At 36.1% G+C, this 22,107-nt stretch overlaps 1 protein-coding gene across 8 annotated transcripts in view; it reads right to left on the reverse strand.

Moving 5' to 3' along the window:
* The window catches only part of LOC142987420 (uncharacterized), a 199,714-nt gene that overhangs the window by 2,840 nt on the left and 174,767 nt on the right, over positions 1–22,107 (reverse strand). For 7 of the 8 annotated variants that reach the window (XM_076136190.1, XM_076136217.1, XM_076136200.1 and 4 more), the window contains 11 exons: positions 19,037–19,259; positions 18,608–18,672; positions 18,337–18,416; positions 10,486–10,605; positions 9,745–9,781; positions 9,057–9,193; positions 3,218–3,472; positions 1,918–2,100; positions 1,444–1,582; positions 835–1,028; positions 298–438 (listed from right to left, as the gene is read on the reverse strand). In XM_076136190.1, coding sequence (XP_075992305.1) covers positions 298–438; positions 835–1,028; positions 1,444–1,582; positions 1,918–2,100; positions 3,218–3,472; positions 9,057–9,193; positions 9,745–9,781; positions 10,486–10,605; positions 18,337–18,416; positions 18,608–18,672; positions 19,037–19,259 — 1,574 coding nt within the window. The remainder of the gene's footprint in view (positions 1–297; positions 439–834; positions 1,029–1,443; positions 1,583–1,917; positions 2,101–3,217; positions 3,473–9,056; positions 9,194–9,744; positions 9,782–10,485; positions 10,606–18,336; positions 18,417–18,607; positions 18,673–19,036; positions 19,260–22,107) is intronic. The other variant, XM_076136209.1, reaches the window with a different exon arrangement.

The following is a 22,107-nucleotide window of genomic DNA, read 5'->3' on the forward strand; positions in this document are numbered from 1 at the left end:
TGACTGACTAGACGTCAGTTTTCTTCAGGAAAACACTTGCGGTGTGAAAACAAATCTTATAATTTTAAATTATAAAACAAGTGAGGAGCTCCAACGAAAGAACTAGGGCCTCATTACAGTTTGTGTAAATCTAAGTGTATTCTCCGAAACCAATAAACGTATTTCAGAAAGTCTTGTCTTATCTATAAATGGTCAAATACGAAATTATTTAGTGTGTTTGTGCAAAGGAACCAAAATTAAGACATAAGAAGCTACAGTAGGTGACTAGTAACTAATAAATAGGCAGTAGGTATGTACCTCTCCGACGGAGGTGGCGAGCAGGTTGACGATGCGCTCGTGCGGCACGGCCACGACGCTCTGCGCGTTGATCTCGATGATGCGGTGCCCCACGCGCACGCCGCCGCGCTCCGCGATGCCGCCGCGGAGCAGGCTGCAGATCTGCGCACAAACATGTCACAATTTAAACATTATGTTGCATTTAGCTGCTTTAAATGGGTGTTCGTCGCCTTAAAAGAGGGTCATCGTGCGTGTGCATAAATCGCGGGTAAGGTGAGGAACCGTGGGAGTCATGCTTACATGTGACTCAAGATAATGTGTAATTTAATAATAAACAGCGTCCATCCCGTGGTGACTAAAGCTGCCCCTAGTAGTAGTAATAGTCAAGATTTAAATAGTTGACTGGTCTATTGATATTGATAAAATAAAGTGCTGTGATTACATAATGTTTCTGAAGTGAAAGTTTATATGATCCAAACTAATTCTGTTTAGATAAAAATAATTAAATTAACATAGTCTTCTTTTGATTTGCGAGAAAAATAGTAATAAAGTACTCACGACGCCATTCTGCACACTAAACCCGAGCTGATACTTGGTGTCGGGTCGTTTGATCTTGACCTCGACGACGGGCGCGCACGGCACCACCGTCAGCTTCACCACGGTCTGCTGCTTCGAGTTCTTTATGTACGTCTGACACGTGGACAGCGGCAGACCCACTAGTGATACACCGTTTATTGCGATTATTTGATCTCCTGTGGAACGGAAAGAGACGTTTTAGGAATAAATTTAGTAATATTGAGAAAACTTAGTTCTACATTTCTGAGTTGAAACGAATTTCTTGTTTTGTGCGTGCACGTGCATGTACGTAGTTGTTTGTCGTAGTCTACGTATAGAATATTCAACGTACTAGTGCAGGCGTATGCATTGGCATACAAAATAGAAAATATGCCGAATATGAATACGGGTTAGAAAACATTATCATAGTACCAAACTAGGAAATGTCCTTTATGCTCTCGTAAAAACAAGTTTTGATATAGTGAAATAATACTTCATATTTTTCATATTTAAGCTGATATGCAACTCATTCCTCGTAAGCACAGGTTTCCTTTCACGTTACGGGGGAAGTTCGCCCTTAGTTCATGAGCAAAGCAAATGAATGCTTCTTACCTATATTCAATTGTCCACATCTGGCGGCGGCTCCAGCGGGCGCGAGGTTGGCGATGACGACTGTGGGCAGCATTGAACCCCAGCCTGACTCCACCACCACCACGCCCAGGATCTCACCTTTTGTTTTTGGTACTACCACCTGGAAAGCAAATAAAATAACTTAAGTTTTGTCCAATATGAAAAATAAGTTTTACCAAAACTTTTTAATGCTAAAATATTTCGCATACAAAATTTAAATTGACCAATTATTCAAATTCAAAATTATAACTATACTTACACAAATATTACTTAAATTAAAGTACAGTTTTTAAAAACGAATTTAGTGGTACTACAAAGATCCCTTAATATGTCCTTAACACGCCATTAGAGGACCGAAACTTGATGTGGACCTCTGCACCCAAAAAGATTTCTAAAAAATCTATTCTGTGAGTCTTTTTTGCAAGTCTTTACCCAAAAATTATAATTTCTACGTACCTCCTTCTGCAGCTCCTTCTTAGCGAACATCTGCAATTCATCTCCGAAGATCTCTTGACTATTGAGCACCTCTTGATAGTCCATCTCCTTTACGAAGCTGTGGTCCTCGATCCCGTTGGCCTTGAGGAACTCCATGTATGCCACCTGGAACGCTTGCCCTATGGACTGGGCTATGAATTGAGCCTGAAATAAAAAAATGTTACAAGTCAGAATAAAATAAATTACAAAGTCTAAAAAAAAGTATTTCGGCAAGATAAGACTTTTGTTTTTTGTCCTACTTATGTACAGTCACGTGAATAAATATGTATATGGTTGTCCCAATTTAATATTTAATTTGAGGTTTACACATGCTATATTTGCTACTGTAAGTAAGACCCGGAATAAAAAGTAGGTAACATTCAAAATAATTGTCATTACATCATGATAATTGTAATAAATTGATATAAATACATAAACACTACTTTAAAATGTACACTATCTATTTAAGCTTATGACTATACCTGCGAAGACTGCATAAAACCTTCGTACTTATACCGCTTTCTTGAAATAACACGCTCTTCTTACAAGTAACGTTACAAAACTAAAAATGTAATGAACATACAGACTGTATATTATTGTGCAAATATAACAACAAACGATAACGTTATCTCAGCCTCATATCAAGAGGTTCATTAAAAGAATTAAGATGTACATGTACTTACAAATACTGTACTGAAAATAGTTTAAAATGAGACGCTAACGGTACAAATTGTCGCGGCTCTCGTTCAATATTTTTCATGGTACATTTAGAAATAGGTACGTGACTTTCTAAAATGTATTGTAATTTTTTTTTGCAGATTCTTTTGTAGTTATTTCGCAGTTGTAATATAGGTCGAGTTTTATTTGAAAATATTTGGTTTTTTGGTTTAGCATGGTTTACCTACTAGCTTTATACTGGAAATGACTGAACGAATGCACTGCTACACTGTGTAGTACTGCTACCCTTATACCATATTTGTATCCTTATATTTCAGGCTTTGTTTTATTCCCTTCATATCCAATTTTTGTGGGTAATAAATATTTATTTTTAAGGATTGAAATTTACAAAATTATTTTGATAATATAACTATAGTTAACAATCGAACAATAAAAAAACACATTTACTATCCAAAGCATAAGTTTCCAATTAAAATGGGACATCGTGAGTTTGGTTTTATTGTAACTGCTTTTAATAAGGTGATGAAACAAATCACATAGAAGTAAATGACTGCAAATTATTGGAATACTACAAAAAAATAAAAAAAATAAAAGTGAAACTAACCTCTTCACTCTCAAACACATGACAGATCATCTTGGGCGTTCGATTCAGTTTCGGTTGATCGGAGTCGTTTTCATGCGGCACGAACCGTCTCCTAGCCATCAGCACGACCAAGTCTCCTATATCAGCGATGTATGAGATCGTTCGCAGCGCATGATCCATCATGATCTCCTTCAGTTCCGTGTTTAACACCATGATCTTCTCGGTTGAGATGAATAGGTCCACTTCTGTGCTCGGTTGGTTCTCGCCTTCGGGCGCCTGTAAAGAAAACATGATTTTATAGGCAAATATTTGTATTCGTTAATGCTACCTAATAAAACTAGAATGCAACCTAAAGGCCGGTCTCCACTTTGGCCAATGTTATCTCGTTATACGCTTAACAGTTTCCGTTTGAGAGAGGCATGCATTGGCAAAAGTGAAGAACGGCCTTAACTAAAACTTTTCAAGTTTAACTATAGAAAAACATCTAAGAAATGGAAATTTTGAAAGGGAAAAATAATAAAAATATGCCATGACACGTCGTCAATTAAAAATAAACCCTAAAGAATTAAAAAAATCAACGAATAAAAATCCTATAAAATAAATAAAAATAACGTGCCTACATAATTATCCTAAAAATTTACTATCAATTTATCTAATTTTGTTACAAATCAATAACAAAAATAGGGTTGAACATAATAATCTCAAAAAAATACTATCAATTCATCAAATATCGTAAGAAATCAATAACAAAAAGAGGGTAGGTAGTGCGTCGGTAAGTGCTCTTATAACTGGCCACATGGCCGTGTGAGTGCATAGTGTTGTGTACCTCGCCCCTCGCCAGACGGCGTCGGCAGGTAAACATCGATACAGTTCACATTAGGGCAGAGATAGCCGGAATGTAAGCTTGGAGTCCATATGGATGGTACACATAATGTCAATGTTGTGTGCTGATTCTAAAGCATTTAACTTTTTCCTTCTGTTTATAAAACACTGAAGTTGTGTGAAAGACTTTTATCCATTATCTATTAATATTTGTCTTTTCTATCGTTGACGTTTTCAACTTATTTTCTGTGAAAAATATCTTAATCATTATTCATCAAAAACTTGAAATCGCAAACTAGATCAGCTTAAGATCGACAGTTTCAAAAATCTTTTGCCTCTTTTCAAATAGTCGCTAAAGAAAAAGATGCCGAATATCTCTTAAAGTCGGCATCTCTGAATTGATCCAGACTCTAGAATCAGCACACTTGTCTAAACACTACTATGTATATGAAGCGACACAACGCGATGTTCAGCGCTATGATATAAAGCATATTGCTATTTTTACTCGCAAAATATCACATGGAGTCGAAATCACCCACATACTAATACAATTTTTCGAAAACATAATCGAGCATAGTGTTAAATATCGGGTTATTCTATCTTTTCCCCCAGGTGAAATAAGTAGACTAAGTGGTTCCAACCTTTCACCTTGGAAGAATTGCACCCTAATGAATAAAGTAGAATAAATCTAAATATTTCAAATTCATTTCTTAGTTAAACGATTTTCTAATAGCAATTGCGCGGTGGTATGAAGCATGACTTTTCATGTGTTAAAATAGCAGTATGCTTTAGCCCTAATACACAATGATGAAATGAAATACGTTACAACTTTCAGTAGAATACTGGACAAAAATAAAATGCTCAGTATCCCACCTCTAATATGGCCGCAAATTACTAATAACACAACATAATTTTTGTGATTCATAAAAAAAAAATTAACGTTAGCGCTTTTCTTTACTACTATCGACTGTCGATAAACGGCTTGCTATTGAGAAATTTTGTATAAAAATCTGCTTTGCACCTCTAGTGGGTGCAGTAGGAACTATTTTTGCAGTACATTTATAACGTCATACTCTTGATACTCGATAGTACCTACTGTACAGAATCGCGCTACAGAATTTACAAATAAATAGTTTGTAACTATGCGGCCATGTTGTTACGTGAATGAAACATATAATTGAGAATGCATCGTCTCTACTAATTTAGAATTTAGACACTTACCAAAGCCTGATGGTAACCCGAGACAGCGATAAGGGAAATACCGTCACTATTAGTACAATGGAGTAACAGACAACATACAATTGTGTTCTATTGAAGCTGAACACTGTCTCTTTTACTCTTACTGTATTTTATATAAGAGAGAAAGAGACGCCATGATACTATACAAAACTTTTTTATGATATTTGAATTTAGAAACTTCAATAGAACACAATAAACATTTTAATTTTCAGGTTATTTTTTTATACCGGCAACATTTACACGGTGTTGCTAACATTGAACTAATTTCTACACACATAGACAATAGACATACACGAAATAAAATGAAGGTTTGTCCATGGTAGTTCTATACAAGTTTTAATGGTATGGGAATGACAAGAAAATGCTAAGCCAATAATTTATTTATTTCAACCGTAATGATGATGGCTTGGTACAACTTCGTAGAAGTAGAGTACTTAGTGAAATCCAGCTAAATAAGAATTCAATCTAGCTGGAACTGAACGTACTAAATCATTCGAATTTTTTTGATTTTTGCTTGACCGAGTTGCCAGAGTATATATATGGAGAGAAGGGCTTCTAAAGGCAGACGTTCCCTGACAAAGACCTTGTCCAGAAAAGGCGAATTCGCCGCGATTCTTTGGTAGTTTGTGAACGTTCTGTCCAGAAGGAGCTTCGCCTTGTAGTATATTTATGGGCGTCTAGTATCTCGACAACGTGCGAACGAACTCGCGCGAATCGATCGCATCACATTCGCCCCTTCTGGACAAGGTGAGGCGATGAGAGAATTGCCTACGAATAGCCATTAAAACATGTAATTCTACCATGAACAATCGATACAATAGGAATCCTATCATAAAATTCAAAAGTCTGCCAAACCACCTTGATCTTAGTGACGGCTTCTTCTACCATGTTCTTTTTGGGTCGTTTCTTGCGTCTTCTAGAGTCCTCGTCCACCTCGACCGATCCAAGGAAGGCGAGACGGAACACCGCCGCCGGGGCCGCGTATACTCCGGAGTACGGGCCGTCGCAGCCCCACTGCACGAAAAGCCGGCTAACCTCCCCACCATCTCACAGACCCGTTATATTTGAATTGTTTTGTTCGTACTACTTGTTTCTTTGGTTTTATGTTAACGTTATTATTGTAAATGAATTGTTTTCTTGATTTGGTGTTCTTTTGTTTTTGAGTGGTTTGGTTTTTCTTTTATTAATGCTATTTGTATCTTGGCAAGTTTGTCTTTTCATAAATTATTTTGTTGAATTAGTGCTTTTTCATAATTTTGTGTCGTATTTGGTTTTCTTTTGTTTAATTTTGTTTTTGGCCAGTTTGGTTTTCTTTTATTATTGTAATTAGATTTTTGGCAAGTTTGGTTTTTATCTTAGTTAGTGTTTTTTTTATTGGTGCTAATGTTTAAAAAATAATATATCGAGAACATTTTTAAATTAATTGTTAAGTAAATAATTTTTGTTTTGATTTTTATTTGGATTTCGTACATTTTAAGGATACTTAGTTTAATTTCAGTAATTTCTGTGTAAAAGTACCTACTCAATGTAATTTTTATTCCTATGAAATATTTTAGAGGGAATGATTTCCCTTTTGGCCTAAAATAATACTTTTTCAGGTTAAATTAATGAACCCTGTTATACATTCCAGGTATAATAATGGATAAATATAATATTAATATTTTGAAAAAGTATCAATTGAAACACATGCAACACCATGTTAACAATTATTATAGAAAATACTTGGAAATAAGAGAAAAAAAATATTTAGAAGACATTTTTAAAACATTTTTTTTAGTCAAAGGTTAGAGATATTTTAAAAAATCATAATAGATTTAGTTTATTTATTTAGTTTTAACGTTTATAACAATCCAAGCCGACCTTGTTTGGCTTGCTTTTCAAATCATAAACCAATGAGCAAATGATGTAAAATTTTGGCGCGGAAGCAAGCAAAACAATTCGAATACAACACACAATGGTCATGTGAGAAGCGAGCGATATCCACCGTCGTTAGTATGAAAGCAGACCTAACTGAATTAACCTTAGATTAATAGGGTTCTCTTGTGCTAAGCTAAGCCTTCCGCGATGTAGTGCCTCGAGTTGGACAGGCCACCTCAGCCGGTGTGAATCGGGTATTACATGCTATATTGTGCATATCATGAAATAGTGCATGGACAAAAACTGAATCCGTAACGATTCTTTAGTCGATTGTGATCATCGATACGTGTTCACATCGATTTCAATTCGGTGTTTGCTGTGAATTCGATGTAAACACTTCTCGATAGTGTTGTACGATCGTAACTCGAATAGCCCGAGATCGGAACATGCCAAGGTAAAACTAGCACAGCACAGTATGATCGCATACTCCCTTACCTTGCAGCGGTACCCTAGAGGGCTCAAATGATACAAAGCATAGCGTCAAGCGGAATAGTAAGCGACAGATAAACAAACATTTTCAGAGGAGGCTAGCCGGCCAATACGGGATCCGACAATCTTCTTGGGTCGGGTCGAGGGGTGAGGAGCACACTGAAAAAAATACTCTAGTGCCAAGTCAATAAGAGCTCAAACGGTTTGGCGGACAGGTTCGTGGATGACTCAACACATTTGAAAATTAAACATACACAGGGCCAAGTCAGTCCCACGTTCATTTAGTTCTAGCGACTAAATATTCTTATATTCTCTTACATAAAGGGTATGAAGGATATCCCACTAGCATTCTCAATAAACTAATCCTAATGAGCATGAAATTACATATTTACAAGATGACCGTGAAATCTTTGAAATATAGTAAAAAGATTTGCGTGCAAATAGTTAGATAGTTTGTATGCGGTGCGAATAGCTTCACACTTTTGAAATAGAGATGTGAAAGTAGTATCGGTTAATCGACTAATGTATCGTAGACGTCGATTGTACACTGTGTAATATATTGTGTAACGTATGCTTAAATTATACAACACAAAAGCGACCATGAACATGAGTCAATGAACATTATGAGGTTGATTTGGTCTTAATTAAACGATAATCATTCTCAAAGGTCAATTCATTCAAGTTAATGGGTAGTTTTGGAAAATCATTCATTGGGTCGCAAAAGGGTGGTATAACCTAAGCTTTATCTTAAGACAGATCACAGGATAGTGCTACAGTTTAGGTCAGGGTTGGGACAGAAGACAAGTAATTTCATGCTCTGACTTTCAATAAACATCTACGTAAGATACAAACATTTTACATTGATACCGATTCACACGGGCAAACGGTTAGTTGCCGAATTGTGTCTTATGAGAATGCATGTACTAAGAATACGGAAGATTTATAGATAGGAAGACTTATTAATAATATTAGTTTAGTTATTCGAGATCAAGGATTATTGCAGTTTAATCATGGAACTTATAAAACGAATATTAAATGTTATCTTTTCATTAGAACATTTGGTTGGCAATTTAATAACAACTACACAGGCGCCACGATCGATTGATATAATAGCGATATGATAAACGTGAAATGATAAAAGATATTCTTTTTATCGATCGCAATAATCTAACTAATCTGGATTAATAAATGTACCTAAAACCATTAAGTACACAGTCGATTTATCATTTGAAGTCGACTAACTACTAATCTAAACATTTAGTCGATTAATACTAAAATCTAAAACTCGTGTAACCAATCTATAAATTGCAAACCAAATTCTAAAATAGTTACTAAATATTTAGTTACATGACTAAACTGTTTCTTAGTCTGTTAGTCTGTCTAATTGACCACATGATACATAAGAAAATACCATTATGGTGAAAAATTAAGATGGTATGGAGTTATAAGGCACCTTGATCCTAGAGACGGCTTCTTCAGCTTGCAGCATTCGCGTGGCTTTGGTCGGCTGGCCCTCGCACGCCAGTTGAGTGGAGCCCAGGTACCGCGCCCGGAATAATACGCCTTCTATGAGTACTGAACGGGTTACGTCTAGAAATAAAAAATAGAAATTTGTTAGAAGTATATTCATACATAATATCACGCCTGTTAAAAACGTAGGTGTAGTAAAGAGATGTATCACACGCACGGTTCGCCATTAACAATGGCGTCCTCTATTGGCTCCTCTCGTAATGGCGAAACGTAGGTGTATTAGGGGAATATGATGTGATAATATACCATTGATTTGGAATAAAAATCTTAGAAAGATTTTAGATAATAATATAAAATAAACTGAAATGAAACTGTTCAATTTCACGCGATGTAGGCATAAATATGTTGAATTCTAGACAATGTATAAAACATTGCTTTCGGATAGTTTGTCTTTTCACATAGTATTTTTGTGCTCTAATAAACTTCAGGATATTTTTTAAATAGCAATCGGTTTTTTCTCCATTATAATGTAACGTATTGAAACTTACCATGTACATATTTTAAATGTCCAATCGCAGCATAAAAATTTTGAGTGGTTTAGTCGATTTTATTTGATAGCTTACTAATTTGAATTGTTTATTTTTAGTTTTAAATAGATGAGGGACACTTACCTTCTTTATTTTTGCTCTTTTTCTTTGCATCTTTATCCTGTAAATAAAATAATAATGATTAAAAGCTTTAACTTATGTACATTTCAACTAAGTCATGGATCAAATTAACTGTACAGAAACCGTTAATCGCGAATATTATATAATTAGTAGGTAATAGGACAAAATAATAGCGTTTATTTTCGTAAAAAATGCAAGAGTTATACATTTTTTACTACAATTTACATTACAAGAGCAGTGATAGCCGAGTGGTAAAAGTTGAGACCTCCCACACAAGTGGTCGCAGGTTCGAACCCGAGGCAACACACCAATGACTTTTCGAAGTTATGTGTGTATTAGAAATAATTATCACATGCTCCAACGGTGAAGGAAAACATCGTGAGGAAACCTTGCATGCCTAAAATTTGTATGATACATTTATTGAGGGCATGCAAAGTCCCCAACCCGCACTTGGCCAGCGTGGTGGACTCAAGGCCTAAACCCTCCCTCATTACGGGAGGAGACCCTTGCCCAGCAGTGGGACAGTAATGGGTTAAATTTATTATTATTATTATTACTACAATTTAAATAAATCTATACTAATCAAACAGAGCTTTGCAAGAATCTAAGAAAATGGTGTCTTATCTGCCGAAGGCCATGAGTTGAAAAAATAGACACTATAGAATGATTACAGGCAGACATTCCGCGATATATTATAATGTTTATGTATTACTATATTTATATTTATAATAATGATGTTGTTACCTTTCCATTGTGCAGTCCATCGTCATCCCTATTGTCTCCAGCATCATGTGAGTGCGGTGACCTCGCTGCGACGGCACCACCGCCTGGCATCACCGTGCGCGACTTCGGTTTGCGCCATCCCTAATGCAGATATAGGCAATTAGTGAATAAGGGTATGCTAGAGTGAGAAATACATCATATTGAAAAGAATCGAAGAAGAAAACGTTTGTAAGATGTCACATTTTGTAAATATGTAAAAGTTAACTAAATGTTTCTTATTACACCATTCTCAGAGGTCTGCATATCGGGGTGAAAAAGGCAGAGAAAATTATATGCACGATTAGAAAATATAGAGCCGTTTGAGGCCTTATTTTTGCTTTTATTATAATAGTTGAAGGTATAACCCATGTTTTACTCTAAATATTCAGTGGTCTAAAACATTTACCAGCAAAGACACTCGTAACATAATCGTATGTTTCTGCCATTTTAAAGATCAGTGCCAAACAGCCAATAGCCAAACATCTAGAAGTAGGTAGGTACTTATTACAAGTATAAGACAGATGCGGTACAATTAGGTCGATCGTGTGCTCGGAGCAGTATTAGTAATAGCTGATGTAACGAATATAGAACAACAAGGACCTGTTGTACGATACAAATGACGTCAGTTTGTTGTGTATCATAACATGTTAAACGTCAACATAGGCTTTACCTAAGAACATTATTAGAAACATGATGTTTCTATAATATATCTATGTATGTAGAGCACACATAATATATAAAGAAAGAAATACTACACTTTTTAGAACATACAAAGACATTGTTTTCTTTTTATTTCGCACAGTGTTTAATTATGGTTTATGGTTAAAATTGTACCTATGTCCTTTGGTCCCTGCTTACCCCTTTGGGAAAACGGCATGATTTTATGTATGTACCTATGTGCGTACGTGTTTTGCTTTTAGTATTCTAAAAGACCCTTTAAGTTACAATTAAATTAACTCTACGAGTAAATTTTACCATTTCACTTTTATAGCAATTACCTAAATAGATAATTATTTCTTGTGGAAATTATCTAGGTACCTTGAATTTTCAATACAATTCAATTTCCAAAACATTAAAAGTACTTTTTCGTGTAACACTATTTCGTTTACAAAATACCATAAGCCATCGTTTGCGCAACCAAACGTAACGCAATCCAGCCGGAATACCTACGTGTGTTCACCGTATTAGGTCAACAGATTTGACCTCTGTCATTGACACGTACGTGACTCACCGGTCTACCAGTTATCGCTTCTTAACTGCACTTTGTTAATTAATACTCAATTATGGTAATATGCAAAATCATTAACCAGGTGTTATGGTTATATCGTTAATTATTTTATTGCGTTGTTTTTCTGGAACATATAAAAATGCGCAGTAATTTTTCAATATTTTGACAGATCTAATAATTGAATGATTAAGGGCCAGTTACACTGTATAAATAAGTGTTAGATAGTCTATCTGTTAAATAAAGTGACAGCAAAATTATGACATCTACTGCCCAAAATTCTATCTAATAGATATTTGGGATATTGGAAAGGGGTGAAGTGATTCTGAATAATAAAACCTTAAACTTAAAATTAAATAAATTACATTAGGACAACACAATGTTACAGATTAAAATCCTTTCACTTTTTAGATTTCATCAAACAATGAGATGACGTCAACGCAATACGGACACGAGTTGGCCAAAAAATAAGCCCATGAGCTAAAAAACCATGCAACATGGATTTCTACAGCGACGTTTCGTTTTTAAAGCTAACGATTTCTCCGTTCTGTTCTAGTGGAACTAAACGACCAGTTTACATTAGACTAATAGCGGTAGACTACTTACTAAGATAGCGAAACACCATAGATTAATGGTAGATTAAAAATATTACGACGATTTTAAATACTTGTTAGGTACCTACAAAATATTAAAATACAAAATATTTTTTCTTGAATATAGTCTATGGTTACATTGGCTGCACAAACAGTGGAATCGAAAAACAAGTCATTCTACAGGTGACAGTTTTCTCATGGAATATAATCATAAATGTTTGTAAACAGATAGCCCTTATTGCGTATACTTTTAAACGTCATATAACCCAATAATTTTTATATCTATATACTTACTTAAAATTTTTATTCAGATTAAAATAACACCGCAAAAAATAATTATAATATTATTCGTCCTTACAGGGTTCATGTTGATTGTTGACACGATTACCTACCTATAACACCTTTATACGCATAAGAGCAATAAAAATAATAAAGTGGAATTTTAATTATTTGCTTGTATTATAAAATACTAACCCTCTTATTCATAAAAATATATGAAGTTATGAAAGGCTTATATAGAGTTTTGTTTCTTTCACTACTTAGTGAAATGAAAAAGAAAAAACATATTGTACTAGATTTTTAAACTAAAATAGGTTTATAGTGTGTTTATGAATAAGAGGGTAGTATTATTATTATTTTTTATTTTATTATAAAAGTGTAAACAAAGGTTACGATTTCCTGGGTGAATGACAACATTAAATTGATAATACATTTGACTGGTTGTGGTTAGATTCAAGGAAATTAGTTACAAAAAGGGTTTTCTTTAATATTGAAAAGCGGAAAAAATATAAGTCACGGAATAAAATTCATCCAAGGAAGAGAATGCGTTATAATCTCTAACGCTTTTTTGCATGTTCTATATTAATACAATCATATTCATTGAAGAATGTTCATAATAGATGCTCATCTCGCGAGAATTCCTTCTCGCTGGTGAGCAGGTGACGTGTGACTAATGTTACTCTTACATATTAATCTTCATTTACATTGTTAAGGAATTGGGCAGTTTCTAATTGACTGCTCTGTTTGTTTATAACAGCTATGCTACTATGCTAGTCTGCTGACTATCCTGTCCAAGCCCACAGTTTATAGGATCTTATTATTCAAATTACGAGTGGATTTTGGAAAATATAAAAAAAATTGCTGAACCGGCAAACGTTGTTTTGCCGTATAAAAAAGTGTCACTTATTGGCATGAAAACTAGATGTTGGCCGATTCTCACACCTACTCAATATGCTCTCAAAATTTTATGAGTCTCGGTTACGGTCGGAGGAGTACGGTTACTAACATTGTTACTGACATTAAACTTTATATATAAGATAAGTCCCCAATATTAATTTTCAAGAATACGTAAACAGTATTCACTGAAATCCTCGATGTTTAGACTATCCGTGCGCTTCTTCCAAATCTATGCAGTGTTTGCGTGATTCAAGTGACAAATACGTACCCAAAACAAACAAACATTGACATCTCTACAAAACTATTACAGATTTATAAAATATTAGTTCCTTAATTAGCATGTTTGACATAACAATTTCGACAATTAACACAAATTACAAACACAAGCGTAAACGTCGAAACAGCGGAGACGCAGTCGTCTCCGGTCCAAATACCATGTAATTTACATAGCTTATCATTGTTTAATAACATGCGCACGAGTGTACCGCGTGCTTCTATGTTAATAGCACCGTTTTACATAGAATTTCACTAATATTGTGGAATTATTGTCTTAGTAAGTATAGACGATTTAGGGTCTGTACATTTCAATTACGAAAAAAGGCCACCTGTGAAATAATTTATAAAATAAAGAAAAACGACTTAGTTTAGTTCATTGTTGTTTAGAAGCAAGTTTTAGCTAGCACGAAAAATAATGCTGAAGTCCTAAATATTATGAAGAAAATATCACTTGCTCTAGGAAACACCGACCTACTTCTATAATATGTGTTGATACATTGAATCGAAAATCTAACAAAACTTTGCCGATTGTTTACTGACCAGTGATAAACAACTGACTATATTTCCATAGATAATGTGTCAACTTATCTACGATAATCGGTCAAAATTCCACTTTTTAATATAGGTATAGGTAAAACAGCATTAAAACGAATATTTCACAAGAATCCTAACCTTTTCCTCCATCGTTTCCACGTCAGATGAATCATTGTCATCCTTTGGCACGTCACCGTCATTTAACTGGCAATCCTCCTCATTCACTACATTAACCACTTGTTCTACAGTTTCATCCACAACAACACTATTTACAATAACGTCACTATCGTTTTCTACAGCTACATTTTCATTTACTGATGCTACACTTTGGTTTGAAGTTGCTACACTTTCGTTAAAGGTAGCTACACCATCATTTAAAGTTGCTACACTTTCATTTAACACAACACTATCTAAACTTTCGTTCGGTTCTTCATTTGTTTCAATAACATCACTATTTTCATTTAACAGTTGTGTCTCAATTTCTTTAGAAATTTCCACTTCAGTCTCCGTCACTGTCACTGTATTTTCTATCTTATTTTCAAGCAAACAAGGTTGTCTTTCCTCCTCACTCATTTTTCAAAACTGCCAGAATGCACGTTCAATATATTGTTATCAGTAGACATTTCAGATATCGATAACGCGAAGCAAACACATGTGGTGCGTTCCCTCGCTATTGCTATACTGAGCTGCCACCGGTTTATGCTAAGTAAACACAGCAATGGACAAAGAACAATGAATAAATATGCAGATTCACATGTAGGTATAAACTGTTTTACATAATATGTAAAACGATTTCGTGATTTATGATCATCTCTTATTTGAATAATTGCGTTCAGCAGACGAATATTAACATGGCTAGATTAATATTTTGATACTAGATGAGGTATATGAACTCTATTATTTATTAGTTCAAAGTTTGTAGAACTTTAGGTACTAAAAGTTTCGCTTCTCTAGACCTTGCTCCATCCGGTAAGGTCGGATGTGGGTAAACTAAAACCCCCACGGGAATGGTATCTATCCATCCGTCTTTCAACATAATAATTTAAGGTATGATACTATTGAATTTAGTGTCGTATGTTATTATTCACAGTTAGTAAAGGCGTACTGGCGAATCATGTTAATAAAATTTTAATAATTGAGTATCTCATGTTAAAACATTATCAAACTTATTATTATAATTAAATGTTTGGTAAACTAAACTCATATCTTTGTCGGAATTGGAAGACACAGCCTATTTTTTAACACAGGGGTTAAACAAAAGCAAATTAATCCCAAGTTTTCCTAACGTTACCCCGATTTTCGATTAATAATACCATAAGCCTCAAAGAGCAACACAGTTTATAGGCACAAAACGCCCACGTACATCATAATCTTAGTCCCAAGTATAATAGGAGAGCAAGGCCAATGCGCGCGCGCCGACTGATCGTACTGTTGGTGTTTATAACAGCTGATGATTACGTCACACCGTGATTAATCTCTGAACGCATCGCCACGTTAGTAATTTCTATAATAAATACTTGTGTGAGAGAAACTTATTTGTAAACATTGTTTTTTTTTAAATAATCAACATGATAGATAAAAAAAATACAGTAGGGTCGTCCATGTTTAGTGTTTATGGTTGTAGTTACAACAGTAAGGTCTCTATGCCCGTGTTGGTAGCGAAAAGTACTAAACGAAATAATCTTTAGGATAGTTTTCTGTTTCTTTAAATCTATTGTATTATGATGATTTACTTTTTTTAGTCTTTTCTTTATTGGCTAGGTTAGGATGGCAATAAGTATAAGATCATCTTGTAATAAAGCGACATCTATAGTTTGTTATTGTGGAAATTGACCTTATTTTAGCATTTTTTTGCTTGCCGGTATATCCTAGAAAAACACTAGTATTTTTCCAAAAACTGTATGAATAAATCATACAGATTATATTAGATTATAAAACATCGGCCTACACGTTTTGTTTCATTTAATTTTGATTTTAAAATTTTATGCGTTAAGTTGCGCTTCAATACACTAAAATAGTGTGAAAAATAATATTTTTGTAACAGTTTAATAGTGATAAGGTTTGAAACTTTGAACAGGTGTGCAGTGTCGACAAGTTGAATAATTGTACCGGTTTTTTACATTATTTAGTTTGAAGGTTATTTGACGTAGTATATTATATGTTTTGTTTGAGATAATGTAATTTTCGTGTATTTTTGTAGCCATATGATTAGTCACCTATGTTTTTGTCGGTAACATTACATATTTATTACAAATTAAAATGTCGGGTGGTGTTTTTATTTAAAGCCTGAGTACCAAGCAAATGCATTTCTTTGATAATATAAATTACAGTGCTGAAAAGACGTTAGTATAAGGTAATTTATCGTTAGTAAATACATGTATAAGTAGAAAATGGAAAGGAAGCCTCGTTTGCATTAACCACAGCACTTCAAATTAATAAATATTATCAACCGAATGATTTGACTGAACGGAAGCGACTCTCAGAGTTGGTACGTAGTTATATCATAATATTGATAACAACTCATTGGCAGAGGTCATTGTCATTGATAAGGTATCTGTTCAGTACCGATTTATAAATCTGATTTACTAAGAATACTTTTGCAAATATCTATTCCAGAATAATCAATTTATTAGAGATGAAAATGGAACTTGATTAAAGTTATCGCAAGGGCGATTTTCTACATATTGACTTTAGTCAACCAGCTAGTTATTAATAATTTAATTTTGTATGAAAACCTGAACAGCGCCCCTAGCGGCTACCGCAGGAACTATATTTTTGTACATTTTAAATGTCAAACATTCCATACTCGATGGTTCCGATAGAAATAGCGCAAAATATTTTATAATTATTAATTAAGTAAAAGCATAAGGAAAGTAATTAAAGTAAAGGAAAATACTTATATTTATTTAATGGAACTACCTAAGGATGTATTCTTACCACAGTTTATAATAAAAAGGAAACCAAATGTCGTCGTTATTTTCCTGTTTTATGTAAAAACATAATTATGTGAGGTTTTTGACATTTTTATAGTTAAGGTCGTGAGATATATTCGAATGCCTTCAATATTCTTATGTTAAAAGTTGAGACAAATAGTATAAAACATCTTCTATTTGGTACTCCTATTAGGTCCTATGTTTTTTTAAAGCTAGTCGTTCAGCCTATCGTCTTGTTCATAATTTAGTTTTTTACTAAGATATGTTTATGATCAACGACACTTAATGCAATTTTTTTTTCATGTTTATTTTTCTCGAATTTATTTGTAATGCCTATCTTACGTAGAAATATTGTTAAATCTTATTCCCAGAATAACAAATACGAATTGACCTAGCGAAATATGAATATTTTAGTGTTAGGTAGTCTCGTAAAACTGAATTGAGGTTAAATGCATACTAAAACTAGGTATTATCGACTATGAAATTTATGTCAACTTTTGAGATATTTTTGTACACTATATTATAAACTTTTTATGTGGGATTTTAGGTCAAACAAGATACAAATATAACTAAATCAATTCAAATGTTATTCAATTGATGAAGCTCTTTTTAAGGTAACCGAATATTGAAAACGCATGGTTTCGTTCTTGCGTATTGTTCGGTTTTTTCCTAACCTATTCTGTCCCATTATTGGGTTATAAAATCGTTTGGAAAATAAAAATAAAATAAATAAATAAATATTTCTAGACAACTCACACACGGTCATCTGATTCCAAACTAAGCAGAGCTTGTACTATGGTAACCAGACAACTGATAAACATACTTATATATTTCTAAATACATACTTATATAGATAAATTAACAACCAGGCTCAGAACAAATAATCGTGCTCATCACACAAATATTTCTCCCGGGTGGGATTCGAACCCGCCACACGCGGCGCTACGGTTATTGCGGCGAGGTGACCACTTTAACCACTGCGCCAAACGTGCAGTTAAAAAGGTTCTTATCTTCCGAATTCCTCCATCGGTCGCGATTCTGTGTAATTTCATGCCTTCCCTATAGGTACACTTATTAGAACAAAATAATTACTCACCTTATCGTCGAAGAAGCCTTGGTCATCAGTCCTCTGCTGTCCTAGTAGTCGGTCAGTCTCGAGATCTGTGTCCGCTTCGTCTAGAAATACAAGTATTATACACTAATAGATTTAGGTATATGTGTACATTTTGTCGAGTTTAAAAATGGTTGGCAATTAAAATCTCTAGTATAAACATCCTTACGTTTACGTATAAGCTTAGTAGTAAAGTATAAAGTTTGTGTGATAGATACGATAAAGCATTAAAGATATTTAATTTTATTTTACATACCTTCATCACCACTAGCTGGTTTGATTTCTACAGATTCTGTGCTCTGCGCTGAGGACGGCCTTTTGCTGTTAAAAATAACGATTATCATTAAATTCTCAGGTATCTTATTATATTCTTAATTCATTGAAAAACCTTCATGTCAAGAAATACCCAAGATTTTAAGTAAAATATTTGTTTGTATAGAAAGTTGTTGTAAATTCGTACACGCTTGAGGATAGTTTTAGATTGTCTTAGTTATTTTCTAATTAAAAAACATTTAAGAGCGACATTAGTTTACTAGAGCCTAATCCTTTTCACAAGAAGTTGGTTAACAAGGAGTTTTTTGTCGTATGGTTAGTGGTTAACCTAGTGTCGAAGTTGTTCAAGTCACTCGAAAGGCCTTTGACGTGGCTTGTTGTAGTAGATTACTATAACAGAATGGATACTAACCGTGGCGGGTAAACATCATCATGATGCGCATGATGGTGATGCGGCGTGTGTTGGTTGTGTGTGGGCGCCGGGTGCTGCGTGTGAGGCGTGTGTGGCGTGTGTGGGAGCGGCGCGTGTGGCGCGTGGGGCGCGTGGGGCGCGTGGGCCGCGTGCGCCGCGTGTGTGGGCGACGCGGGCCGGTGTGGGGCCGGCGCCGGCGGAGGCGGCGCTGACTCGCCGCATGCTGGAAAGAAAAAAATGGTTAGATGTTTTTGGAATTAGTCGGAGAGTTTAAACTATTTTAGGTATGTGTTATCAATTTTGACTTGGTTTAATATTGAAGGACTTTATTCACTAAATAAAATCTCATTTAAAAAAATTCCAATGGTACTATTAATAGTCCAACATAAGAAAGACACTCTAAAATAATTAAGTTAGTAATTAACCCAGTTTGATTTGTTCAATAACTTCAATAAATACTTCAGCAAAGTAAATTAGTGCAATACTAACTCAATATTTGACTAAACATACATTACAGGTATACAATGTAATCTAAACAAATAAAACATACAAACAACGAACTCTAATCGAACAAAAAATCAAACTTCCAGCATCATACTTTAATAAACAAAATTCTACCTTTGTAAGGCCCATATTTCTTCTGTTCCTGAATAACTTTCACATATAACATATACATAACTACACTATAACTGACACAACACACCTTAACCACTACTTAGTCACAAATAACAATACTTAAGGAAATATTTATCAACATGTTTATGAGTAGAATATCGAGGCATATCTGAATGACACACGCGTAGGATGTGACTGTGTAAATACTACTGAAATTTATTTAATCATCTTTTTGGAAATAAGATTTTATTTTTGTGAATTGTAACCGGAAAATAATAAACCAGATTATGTATTTGCTAAAATAAATATTACTTAGAATTTTAAGGAAAATCATGTTATATTTTTCTTAATACTTGTTGTTAAGTAATTAGGTACTAAACTTTTCACTACCTTGCTCTCATGGCGGTAGGCCGGGACTAAAGAATATTATATGTGTATTAAATATCTAATAAAAATCACATTTGTTTTAGATATCTACGTCCCTCTATCTTATGATAGCAGCCGCCTAGGTCTCGAACTGTGTGGGCTAAATGCCCTTTGTCTGTGGTGCACAAATTAGCGTCTTTGAAGCGGATTAGCGTGGGCTGGGTTTCAGTTCGTGTTGAGGTCTTGGCTGCTCGACCGATGTACTGTTATCGGTGTCTCGAAACAGGGCATGTTCGACAGCAGTGTTTGAATACAGTTGACCGCAGCTCACTATGTTACAAATGCGGTGAACCAAATCATAAGGCTAGTCAATGTTCAAGTCCAGTGCTAAAATGTCCCTTATGCACTGACCTGGGTTGTTCGTCAAATCACCGACTGGCGAGCAAAAATTGTTTACCACAGATAGGCAAAAAGCAGGGAAATAAGAGTAAGCAGGCTCTTTCTGTTGGCAATCAAAATACTAATGGCTCAACTTGTTTACAGAGTCAGTTAACAGCGGAGGAAATGGAGGTCTCAAATTCCCAGCCTTAAAAGTCTTGCAAGGCAATTTGAACCACTGCCGCAATGCGCAGAACTTGCTATTGCACACCATTGCGGAGTGGTCAATTGCTTTGACAATAGTTGCAGAGCCATATGTTGTCCCTGAACATCCTAGGTGGTTTGGGGATAATAGGGGATCTGTAGCTATACATTGGGGGGGAGGGGAAGAAATTGCATCCTGTTCCGTTCTAGAAAGAGGTCATGGTTTTGTTGCCGTAGAATGGGGACCGCTGGCTGTGATTGGCTGTTATGTCTCGCCTAACATTTCTTTAGCTGAGTACGAGTCTTACTTAGACGCAGTAGGTTTCTGTGTTCGCAGGTGTTTGCCCAGGCCTCCCCCGACGGGTCTCCACCTTGCTGTGGTGGGGGGGCTTAGTAGCCGCGAGCCTTGAGGTGAGGGCGCACTTCGGCCGCGGTGAAGCGAAGAGAGACCCATTGGAGAGGCCGCTTCCCTGTCTGGGCGGTACCGCACTAACCCGGGGGACCAAAGCGGCCGGCCGGCTGGACCGAGGCGACGTAGGTCCGGCTGGTTTTGGAGGGGCTAGTCGCGGAGGAAGAGGTGTTCTAGTGTGTCGTTGCTGGGCACCCTATCCTCCGCGACTGGGCGGGGCCGCACCGCGTGATGCGGCAATGGTGGGGCTGCCGTGGGGAGTCGGGGGTCGGGCGGTCGGACCCGGCTCTTAACCCATGGCGGCTGGTGGTGGGACCGCAGGGCCTGGGAGTGGGCAGACTACCACTCTCGGGCTCGTTGGTCGACGAGGAGGTGGCGGCGGCCTACACACCTTTCCGCCGCCGGCGGCCGGGACATGCTGCGCATCTGCGCGTGGCCTGTCCCGGCTTCCGAAGGCCCCCTGGCTGGCGAACTCGGGGGAGTTTTCTGGCCACTGCACTAGGGGGCATGTGGGGGGACGGCACCCGTGTGTTGGGGTGTCGTCCCACACTGTGGACGGGTCCACATTGTGGACGGCCGCGTCGGGGCCGCGGATGTGTGCCTAAAGGCGTTCCCGTGGCCTCGGCACTAAGCGGCGAGGAGGCAACACCTTGGTGGTTTAGTGGGTAGGCCTTGCCCTTCTGGTTCGGAGAGCCCCACATACCCCAGCGCTCCCCCGGGCGTTGGGGATGCAATTTCATGCATTAACCAAGTAAAAAAAAAAAAAAAAAAAAAAAAAAAAAAGGTGTTTGCCCAGGCCTGTTCTGGTTTTGGGTGACTTTAATGCCCATTCCAGAGTGTGGGGTAATAACCGTGATGGGCCAAGGGGAGAGTCACTCCAATCTTGGGCAGCGGGACTTGACCTCCGACTTTTAAATCGTGGGTCTATCAGCACATGTGTTCGTTGGCAGGGAGAATCAATTGTGGATCTTACATGGGCGTCTTCTTCTGCAATTCATATGGTGTCGGGATGGAGAGTCGCTGAAGAAGTAGTGACGCTATCTGATCATCGTCATATTACTTTCGATGTCATTTTAGATTCTAATAGTAATTTTAGTAA

This window comes from Anticarsia gemmatalis, chromosome 1 (assembly GCF_050436995.1).
Source record: "Anticarsia gemmatalis isolate Benzon Research Colony breed Stoneville strain chromosome 1, ilAntGemm2 primary, whole genome shotgun sequence".
Classification (NCBI taxonomy): Eukaryota; Metazoa; Arthropoda; class Insecta; order Lepidoptera; family Erebidae; genus Anticarsia; species Anticarsia gemmatalis.